The sequence below is a fragment of the Crocodylus porosus genome, unplaced genomic scaffold (genome assembly GCF_001723895.1).
Source record: "Crocodylus porosus isolate Cpor-Errol unplaced genomic scaffold, CroPor_comp1, whole genome shotgun sequence".
In the NCBI taxonomy this organism is placed as follows: domain Eukaryota; kingdom Metazoa; phylum Chordata; order Crocodylia; family Crocodylidae; genus Crocodylus; species Crocodylus porosus.
The window spans coordinates 89,176,507-89,188,050 of record NW_017728906.1 but is presented as its reverse complement, the minus strand read 5'-3'; the positions used below and the strand labels follow the sequence as shown (position 1 = coordinate 89,188,050).

The following is an 11,544-nucleotide window of genomic DNA, read 5'->3' as shown; positions in this document are numbered from 1 at the left end:
ACAAACTCCTGCAAGACCGTTTCAGGCTGGACATAAGGAAGAATTTCTTTACTGTCCAAGCCCCCAAGGTCTGGAACAGCCTGCCATCAGAGGTGGTTCAAGCATCTACACTGAACACCTTCGAGAGTAAATTGGATGCTTATCTTGCTGGGATCCTATGACCCCAGCTGACTTCCTGCCCTTTGGGTGGGGGGCTGGACTCTATGATCTTCCAAGGTTACTTCCAGCCCTAATGTCTATGAAATGTATGAAATAAACACAATGGAGTTGCAGGGTATAAGGAATTTATGTTTATAAAACGAGGCAATTCTAATCTTACAATTCTGTTCAGTTAAAAATTTTATTCACATAGGGTGCATCTTCATGACACCCTATGACAATGTTGTTACTGCGCCATGTTTCAGTACTTCCTTTTGGTATGTGGCGCATGGTTATTTTCAGCAGCTATGTTGCCATAGAGGTGTGCTATAATGGGCGAGTGCACTGCTTTGGTGAAGTAGCTCCTGGTCATAGTAGACACTTTTGGATGCTATGTCACCATAGTGTGTCACTACGGTGACATAGCATCACATGTAGATGTGCCCATAAAAGTTTCATCCAAAAAAGTAAATGTAGGCTGAACCCTAGATTTGTACATTATGGAAGAACTGCAATATTGAAGGCTGAGCTTGAAAAAAAGATCAGGATCAATTCATACAATAAGTTAGGTCCTCAACTGTTTGTTATACATAGTGGGGTGCAAACTAATCCCAACGTCACCACCTACACAAGTGTTTAGACACAGTGATTTACTGTGGTATAGGATAGTATCTGTGTTTTACAGGACTATTGTACACCAGAGTAAATTAATCTACTGCACGCTCATTGTGGCGCACGTGTAGACAGTGATGCTTTACTGTGCATTAAATTAGTCTAACACGCAGTAAAGCACACATGTAAACATGCCCAGAAAATGTGAAACCAGTATAACCAATCTTTCAAACATACCTTCCAAAATACCAGGAAATCCCTTAGTCACATAGTCACCCAGTGATTTTTGTCACTTCCTTCTGGCACACCTATGTAGGGAGTGTGAACTAATAGTATAAGTATGTATATGTGTGAACTAATGTGAACCAATGGTATGAGTATGTGTAGGGAGTATGAACACTGAAACAGTTCTTTTGGGTTGTGAGCAGCCACTATAAATTAGAGCATGTTAGAGGCTGCTCTAAGTTTAGGTTAGGAATTAGTCAGGGTCTGGACATAATTTAACCCTAGATTTGTACATTATGGAAGAACTGCAATAATGTCTGGACATAATTTAACATAAAATTGTGTTTGCACATGAGGCTGAAGCATAACTCAGAGTCTTCTCTTGACTGCTATGTCTAGATTGTGTTTAAGTTGTGTTTCTAAATACAGTGCAGTCAGAGGTGTGACTAGTACATACAAATGTACCTGAGCTAGCTTTCATCCAGCCAACTTGAGTACTGACAGTAAGTACATGGGGTCACAAGTAGGCTTGTGTAGCCCATGGTGCTGTGGCTACAATACTAGAAATATTAACCTAGGCATATTCTGCCTAGCTCCGGTATAAATATACATGCTGTAGATCACACCAATGGCTGCATTGTAAACCTAGGCTTAAACATTAAACTTAACTCTGCTTAGCATTTATGACTCAGAGGCTTCTGACCAAAGATTGCTAAACTGTTACAGCAAAGAATAAGCATAATCTATTAGTTCTTCTCTTAAAACATGAAAACCTTATACTTCTATTGAGGCCTATACAAATAAAAAGCAAACCATTAGATTACTAATTTTGGAGGAAACATAGCAACATAGCAAAAAAGGAAACTGGAAAAAATAATAATTTATGTTTAAAATAGTTTTCACTTTCATAAGCAATCAAGAAAAACAGATCTGTTGTCATTTCATTTTCCAGCAGGCAAATATTTCATTTTGGAATGTTCCTAGTTGACTCTAGCCTTGCATTTTTCCATGAAAAATATTGTTCTTCTGAGATCAGGATTAGGTTGTTCAACTTCCTTTAAAAACATAAATGTAAATACTAATCTTTTCAACGAGGTTTTTTTATTTTGATGTTCAAAAATATCTGATACATGAGGAGAAATCAGGCTGTTTTAGAAGGTTTTGATTGACATGAATAGAGAAAGCTGAATGAATAAGTCTTTGAAAAAGTGAAATAGGATCTTCAATGGGTATTATACCTCAGAGCATGACCTCAGAGCCGGAAAAACATGAACATCCTCAATCATGACTTGAAAATAAATTGAAGGAGTTGAGGGGAGGGAGGGCAGAGCAGGTGTTCAAATGAAACTCACTAAATTATGCTACTGTTAATGTTCTGCCTCACAGATTAAAAAATGCTGACATCTTAGACTTTGTTCTTCTCTATTAAGATCAGCAAAATAATTTAGTACAAGTAATTTAGTCAAACTATCCTTGAATCTTTAAATGGAAACCAAAAGGTTAATTTGCTAATTCACTACACAGATCCTACTATAATTTCTGAGAATGCACATATTAGGTTAGATATTCTGATTATTTAATCTTCCCTTTTCCTTTGAACAACATTAAACTTTTCTGTCACAGCACCCATAAGAGTGGAGCAAGTCATGTTGCCCTGCATCATATGTTATTTGACTCGTATCTCTGTCACACACATTGTATTTACAGTAGCAGAATGTTTCTAGGTATCCCAGAAAATGACATTGGTAAAACATCTGATGTACTAATGGTTAAATCAGGAATTTTGAGAATTGTCATAATTGGAAAAGCAAAATGTCCCATATTTAGTCCTTTCCTAAAGTAGAATAAGAATCACTGAAACCAAGGGTGGTGTGGGTTTTGTAAAGCCCGTTTGTGTGGGGTTGATTTAATAGTTCAGGTCCATTTTCTCCAAATAGCCAAATACCCTCTCCAGAATTGGAAGAGATGAGATGAATAGTTTCTGTTTTTGTCTCATTTACTGAAGAGTGTGAAGCTTTTTTATTGTATTGGGTTTGCTTGGATCTGGGTTCCATTTTATCTGAGATCCAAAGATGCTGGATGTGACAAATTGTATGGGTCATCTTTATTATGGACTTCCTTTTGGCCTTTTCTGGAACAACCACTCTTTGAAATAATTCCTTCTGCTGACAAATTACCTTTGGAACTGAAATACCCATGCCAGTCCTAGCATCAGAGTGTTTTGGATTGGTAGCTACAGAAGTGATGTGATGTCCCATCTTTGTGGTAAGCCCATGGTAAAATTATCATATTAAAGAAACTCTAGACAGCAACAGTGATGATTCTGACCATGTTCTCAACCAAGTTGAGAATGTATCATATTTAGCATGTCAATGCATTCTTATTTGAAAACAGGACTTTATTCAGAGAAGAAATATCTAAAGGAGATTACTTCTTTCTCTGAAGCATTACAAAAAGTGAAATGAACTTGAATTTTAAAAAGCCTGTCAAAAAAGGGATAAAGCTGTCTTTAGCCCTCTTGTGTAACCAGAGCAAAATCAGTTCATCTTATCAGGACAATTTATTTTCTTGATCTGTAAGAATAAGCCTTAAATCCTGGCTAAGATTCAGACCTGGATGTGTTTACATTCTCCCAGCTTCCAATTGTGCAAACTATTCATTCTGTTTATTCTGTGATTTTGGATTTCTACAGGATCTGTCCTACAAGGACCGACACTGGCACGAGACCTGTTTCCACTGCTTTCAGTGCAAGAACTCATTGGTCGACAAACCTTTTGCTGCAAAAGAGGAACATCTACTCTGTACTGAATGCTACTCCAATGAGTATTCTTCTAAATGCAATGAGTGCAAGAAGACTATTATGCCAGGTTAGGAGATACTGCTTTTCAGACAGAGAGAAGGCCAGGTCAAACATCAAAATTCACCTTTGTAACTAATTTCTTTGCTTCACTGTCTGTCCTAAGGCATGATCTGGCAGGCTAGCAGAAAATATTATAACCTGTGTTTTAAGATATCCCCTAGACCAGATAGAAATTTGTAATTGTAATATTTCGTTTAAAATGCTGAATTGGAAGCTAGATATGTCCAGTTTCACTTCTTAATTATTAGTGAAAAGACTGCCAATCCACCTTAAAAATGTTGTTGAACAAAGATTCTGAAGATAAAAGTGCAATATTTCCTTCAAGTTTAAAAAACGAGTGCCTCTAAGAAACAAGTGCCTCTTAGCTGCCTCAAGCATGGATTTAAAGCACTAGAACAATAAAATATGCCTTTCTTCTTTACAATGCTGTAGCAGACTTTGCTAGTTTAAAGGTTTAAAAGGCAGAAGCTGGGCCTGGAATTAAAAATTTAAGAAATCTATACGTATGCCTGGCAATGATAATTGGCACTGGTAAATCTTTTCCAAGCTGGCTCTCATATCATTCATCTAAAAACCTATATGCCTGACAGGTCTTGTCAAATATTTAGAGAGTTTTGAGTGATAAAACAGGAAAGAAATAATGAATATATAGTTAACATCAGACGTCCAAAATTGTTCCAGGTTCTATACTCACTCCTTTCCACTCTTCAGCAAGATATTTTTTTTTGTTTTGGATTGTAAATATACTACTGGCAGTGGTTTTGTTTGAAAACTATAGCTAATTTTGTCATTTTTAAGGGAAGCCATCTTTGTTAACTTCATTTTAGTACTCTCATGGTGTTCAATCTTATGACCCAAAAAGGAAATTGCAGAAAAGAAGGTGACCCAGAAAGGAAGGTGATGTCAGGAACTCAAATCAGGCCATCACAAAATTATGCAACCACAAAGTGGTACTCAAGACTACCTTGTGCAGGCAGTTAATGTCAGAGTCCCACTTGACAACTAAGTAACTCTCCATCCTATGTAGCATTGTCTCTAGAAGCCTTTACATGAAGCATCACTTCCCATTTCTGTAACATGCTACCTTAGCACAGGAGCAAGGATAGATTAGTAGTCTGAATGACTGAAGTATGGATTAACACAGAGACACAAGAAGCTGGAAACATGTCAGGGTGGTAGGGTGGTTGTTGATACTTTTCTTCTTTGAATGTTCAGTTTAAATTATGTAAAACTGCTGACATGCATGTGGAATGATGGCAGTTAAGTACCTGATTGTGCAGTTCCTTATCCTGGCTCCCACTGACTTCATTCAGGTGGATGCACAACTGCAATGATCCTCACTACTGCCATTATCACCTGCCATTAGAACCCAGTGCATCAGAGAGATGAAAATAAACCTTTCACCCTATCCTCCAACCCTACTCAGTTTTCAGTTCTCCTGTCTTTTATAGACCAGTGTTACATTGCATAAAGGAGTGAGCCTTTTGCTACTTTGCCTACTCTCAAAATTACGTGTATGTTTAGACTTATTAAAATAGTGTATTACTAAAATGTGGCCACATTCATGTGTGTCATTGTAGAAAGATAATTAGCTATTCACATCTGTCATGCTGCTACATGTCAATCATTCTTTTATTTTTACATGTTTTAAACTGGCTTTATCTCATGTCTCAGAGCACATTGCACAGAATAAGACAAAATGAAAGACTTGAAATGATGACTAAAGGGAGAGAGAATCTAAATGTCTTAGAGAGGTTGGTCAGATTTTGCCTTTGGAAATATTCTTCTGGCATTCATGCCAACTATCTAAAAGCTGAATTTGGACTTTAACCAGAGGCCTGATATCTGCAAGCTGCTATTTTTTTAAATGTTATGCTTCATTGATTTTTGTTCCAAGCATCAAAAGCAATGTAAACTGTCAGCATGTTATCTTGGAGATATATTTTGACCTTGTCAAAAATTATAGAAGTTTGCTTGTTTCTCAAATATTTGTGATATCTGGAATGGCTGACAACTCACCTCTGAAATGTTTGCTTTAGTTGGGGCATGGCGATGTCTTTTTATACTATGATACCCAGAACACTTTAAAAAACAGTGTTATCTTTCACAAATATGCTCTTCTAGCTAACAGAGGGATGACTCCAAAAATGAAGACCTTTAAGTTTTTTCTTCTCAACACAAAGCATGGCTTAAATAACACTGAAGTCAATGAGAAGACCCCCTCCCTTCTCAGAGAAACAGTGAAGAGTCATGAAGCTAATGGCTTGGCACATGATGAGATGCTGCACTACTTTAAATCAACTTTAAACTTTAGACTGCAAGGGGACAGAAACAGGACTACATAACAGATAGGACGTCTGCTCTCTCACCCAACCAGTGACTCTATTTTATTGCAAAAGAGGGTTTTACTAGGTGATGTCAGGAACCCAAATCATTACCCTTTCCACTAGACTTACCTGGTTGAGGCTATATCTGGGACAAAGACAAAGGTGATTCAGAGGGAAGAAATAAATTTTAAAAACCTTACTTTCACTTCTATATCCTTGGTTGAAGCTAACACTTTATATTTTACACCTCCTGTGTAGAAGAATTTGTAATGAATACATTCCCACTTGAAGGCAAAGTGTAGCAGGCTCTCTTTTTAGTAATAGCTACTCGTCTCTTTTATGCTTACAATACTCATACTCTGCAAACAGTATCCAACCCTTTGTGATGCTAACTGAAAAACTGAGTAAGATTTTATATCTAATCACTGACCATTATGCTGCAGTAGGGAGCTGAACCAATTCAAACATGCAAGCTATGGGTAAAAGTAGCCAAGCTCTTAGCTTCATTCTGTGTTTTGATCTCATTACAGGTACTCGCAAAATGGAGTACAAAGGTAACAGCTGGCATGAGACCTGCTTTATCTGCCATCGTTGTCAACAGCCTATTGGGACAAAGAGTTTCATTCCTAAAGATAATCAAAACTTCTGTGTACCCTGCTATGAAAAACAGTTTGCCATGCAGTGTGTCCAGTGCAAGAAGGTAGTGATTTTGTAATTCAGGTTTCTGAAGCAGTTAAATGTTTTGTTTTGTCCTGTGTGAGAGCAAGAAATGTCATATAAAAGCTAAAACAAATTTACCCTACAAAATACTGTACAACCTAAGGGCCCAATCCTGCAAACACCACAGCAAGCAAAAACATTTATTGCTATGAGAAGTCTCCTAGAATGGGGCCTTTAGCCTCAAGCATAGGAAAAATATGTAGAGAGATTTCAAAAGCACTCTGTACTGACTTAGTTTTCTTCTACCAGAATCAATAATCACATTGCTATTGATTTGGTCTGTGGTACCAGACTACTCTCTGGCTGCAGGGGACAGGACAAGAAATAGTAGTCTTGAATTACAAGGAAAATTTAGATTGGATAAAAGGAAGAAATTTCAAACTGTGAGGGTGGTTAGGCCCTGAAAGATTACCGAGGTTTGTGAAATCTCTATTCTTGGAAGTTTTTAAGAGCAAGTTAGATGAACACTTGGCTAAGATTGTTTAAACAGTGGCAATTCTGCCCTGAGTAGTAAGTTGGACTACTGACTTCCTAAGGCCACTTCCAGTTCTTTTTATTATGGTTCTATGATTTGGAAAGGTCCAATGCTGAATGCTTTTAAAATAGCTCATCCTGAAAATTTAAGGTAAAAGGAAAGATGGATTGTGTTTATACAGTATATATTTTCTGGAACAAAAATTCTTAAAGCCAGTACACTTATCAGTGAGTGTCTGCACGCTATTTGTTTGCGTAATATGCGAAGGAGTTAAAAATAAAACCAATGGAAGAAATAAATTTATTAGCTGCTACTGCAAGTCTGTCTTATGAATGTTCTTGTGTCCACAATGTAGTGACATTTATTGAGCTCAGTGAGATTGTTTGAATGAGCAAGGACTCCTCTTGCAAGTAAAAAATATCTGTGACAAGGAGATGCAAGAAAGAAGTGGAATTTACAGCTGAGTTTGAAATAAAATGTTATATTGAGAATGAAAGATAAGGACAGACAGAGGTTCTTTTATCACCAGCAAGATTGGGTGAGGGAACATTGTCGAGTCCAGTGCTGGGATGTGTGTAAGGAAAAGAGTGGAAAATAAATAAGTAAATAAATATTAGGAAGGTTAAAACAAGGTTTTAGGAACAAATAGGTTATATTTGAGCAAGATTAAAAATGACTAGAGCAAGAAAGTTGTCTAAAATGAGGGGGATTGCTCATATAATTGGAAAATATTGGAGAATACTAACCCAAAACTAGGGCTTGGCTCTTCAATTTGTTCCTGCCAGCATTAACCAGATACTATTACTATTTTTTTAAACAAGAAGGTCATTCTTGGTAAGAAGGGAACCTGACAAAACTTTTTGTTTTGTACTTTCAATAAAACAGGCCATCACTACAGGAGGGGTTACTTACCGGGAGCAGCCCTGGCATAAGGAGTGCTTTGTTTGTACTGGATGTAAGAAGCAGTTATCTGGACAGCGTTTTACCTCTCGGGATGAATTTGCATATTGCCTGAGCTGCTTCTGCAACCTTTATGCCAAAAAGTGTGCTGGATGCACCAACCCAATCAGTGGTAGGTTTCTTGCTGCCATCGGTTTTAGAAATGTAGAGATTCATGTTAGCAATGGACCAAATGAATGCTAATGAAGAGCCCCAACATGTTCTCAAAAATATCAAATATTGAATTTTGAAACTATCTTACTTATTACATCTTTGGAGGCCTGAAAAAAATTGGAATTATTTTTAAATTTTAATTTCTTTTTCTTTCCATTTGATTTTCATGGGAAATGCTGGTAATATACAACTATAACATTGAACCAACATTTTACACATGTGAGCTACAGTGTCCACGATTGAGGTTCTGGGCCACAACTCTTTCTCACATTCTTTTATGTCTTACTGACATTGCTTTACTCCAGGCTTACCTTTTTACTGCTTGCCTATTTGCTTGCATCTTTCCTGCAATATCCAAGTGTGAACATTCGGTTCCCTGGAGACGAGTAGTGGTAGTGCACTTTGCACTGATGCTACTTGTCCCCAGGGAATGCCCATGCCACATGCACTTTGGTGCACAGCAAGTTACCTTGGGTGGGATAAGCAGTAGGGGTGTGTGAAACAGGCCATATTCAATTCAGAATCAGATTCGGCCCGAATCAGGGACAGTAAATCAATTCATTGATTCAGATCACTGTCCCTGATTCAATTCAGCCGAATCTGAATCTGAAGATTCAATGCTGATTTGGAGAATCAGCGATTCGGCCATAGACATGGCTTCAAATGTTTTTTCTACATACCTTGACGACCAGGTGACCAACTTAAAAATAAAGGGTGGCCTGGGCAACAGCGACCATGAAACCATCACATTCACTGTCTGTCACAAGGCAGACAAATTAGATAGCAGGGTTGAAGTTTTGGATTTAAAAAATGCAAATTTCAACAGCTCAGGTCACTAGTAGGGGAAGTGTTGTGGGACCAGAAACCAAAGGCGAAAGGAGTGCATGAAGAGAGGTTGTTCCTAAAAGACATGATCCTTGAAGCACAAAGCAAGTCCATTCCCATGCTGAGAAAAGGTAGCAGAAGGGCTGGGAACCCTCTTGGCTAAACAGGAAAATCATGGCCCTCTTAAAAAAGAAGAAAGAGGTGCACAAACAGTGGAAGCTTGGGACAGGCCCAAGGAGGACTATAGAGCAACAACCCACACTTGTAGGGAACAGATTAGAAAGGTTAAGGTGGTGACAGAACTTAAATTAGCAATGGCAATCGAGGACAACAAGAAGTCCTCCTTAGGTACATTGGGAACAGAAGGAAAACAAATGGGAGTGTGGGGTCATTGCTCAACAATTCAGAACAGCTGGATACTAGCATTCAAAAGAAAAATGAACTGAATGACTACTTTGCTTCAGAATTTCACTGGGCCAAAGGGAAAATCATGCCAGAAAGGGTACAGAATGAGCACGGTAGGAATGACCGCCTTCCTACTATTGCTGTACAACTGGTGTGTACAAAAATTGACATATAAGTCAGCAGGCCTGGATGAACTTCATCTGAGAGTGCTGAAGATACTGGCCAAAGTCATCACGAAAACCCTGGCAAAACTCTTCTGAAACCTATGGTGCTCCGGAGAGGTCCCTGAGGACTGGAAGAGGGCCAATGTTGTGCCCACCTTAGATTCATAGAGTCATAGATTGTAAGGGACCTTGCAAGTTCATCAGATCCAGCCCAGCATTCCCTCTAATCTTTGTGGCATGCATGGCCACACAGGCATGCTCATGCCATGCTGCCAGGTGCACCTGCATGGCCACGCGCACCACGAAGCTTAGAGGGAATGCTGGTCCAGCCCCTCTGCACTAGGCAGGAAAACCAATTGGGGTCAGGTGACGCCAGCAATTTTCAAGATTTCCACAGTAGGTGATTGCACCACCTCTGGACGAAGCTTATTCCAGTGTGGACACCCCAACTGTGAAGAAGTTTTTCCTAGTGTTAAGCCTGAGATGGTCTTCCAGGAGTTTGTGGCCATTATTCCTGGTTTTTCCCAAGGGTGCCCTGGTGAACAGCTGTTCGCCGAACCCTTGATGTATTCCCCTGATATAGCAGTAAACTGCTACCAAGTCCCCTCTCAGCCTTCTCTTCTTTAGCCTGAAGGGATCCAAGTCCCTCAGCCTTTCCTCATATGGCTTGCCGTGCAAGTCTCTGATCATATGGGTGGCTTTTCTCTGGACTCTCACAAATTTTTCCACATCCTTGTTGAAGTGCAGCCCCCAGAACTGGATGCAATACTCCAGCTGCAGTTTCACCAATGCTGAGTAAACCAGGAAAATCACTTCCATGGTTTTGCTTGAGATTTATCCGTTGATGCATGCCAGAGTAGTATTTGCCCTGCTGGCTACAGCATCACACAGATGGCTCATTTTCATACTATGGTCTATTATTACCTGTAGGCCCCTTTCAGTTGTGGTGCTAGTCAGTTTGGCACCACCTCTTCAAGAAGGGAAGGAGGGAGGACCCCGGTAACTATGGGCCAATTAGCTTAACTTCTATCCCAGGGAAAATCCTGGAAAAATTAATTAGTCTATGTGCGATAGGCTTGCAGAAGGTAGGATTCTGAATGACAGCCAGCATGGCTTCATCACAGGGAAGTCTTGTCTTACCAATCTCATCTGCTTTTATGATCAGGTAACTCGCCACCTGGATAAGCAAGAGGAGTTTGACATTGTATACCTTGATTTCCAAAAAGCCTTTGATCTAGTATCCCACAATGTTCTCTCAAGAAAATTGGAGGATTGTGGGCTTAACTGTGCAACAGTTAGGTGGGTAGGGAGATGGCTACAGGGTAGGACTCAGAGAGTTCTAATGAAAAGATCTGTATTGTCCTGGCGAGAAGTGGCCAGTGGTGTCCCTCAGGGATTGGGGCTTGGTCCAGTGCTTTTGAACATCTTTATCAATGATTTGGATGTGGGGGTGAAGAACTGGCTGGAAAATTGGCTCCGTGGTCAGACCCAGAGGGTAGTAATTGATGGAAGTCACTCATTATGGTGTCCTGTGATCAGTGGGGTCCCCCACAGCTCTGTCCTTGGACCCATATTGTTCAACATCTTCATTAATGATGTGGACATTGGAATCAGAAGCAGACTGGCCAAGTTTGCTGATGACACCAAACTTTGAGGCAAAGCATCCACACCAGAAGACAG

General features: G+C 39.4%; 1 protein-coding gene across 5 annotated transcripts in view; it reads left to right on the top strand.

Moving 5' to 3' along the window:
• FHL2 (four and a half LIM domains 2) overlaps positions 1-11,544 on the top strand; it is a 68,073-nt gene that overhangs the window by 51,550 nt on the left and 4,979 nt on the right. For 3 of the 5 annotated variants that reach the window (XM_019529578.1, XM_019529580.1, XM_019529577.1), the window contains exons 3-5: positions 3,668-3,842; positions 6,693-6,862; positions 8,243-8,429. In XM_019529578.1, the coding sequence (XP_019385123.1) occupies positions 3,668-3,842; positions 6,693-6,862; positions 8,243-8,429 (532 nt within the window). Of the gene's footprint in view, positions 1-3,657; positions 3,843-6,692; positions 6,863-8,242; positions 8,430-11,544 lie in introns of all 5 variants that reach the window. The other 2 variants (XM_019529579.1, XM_019529581.1) reach the window with 2 other exon arrangements.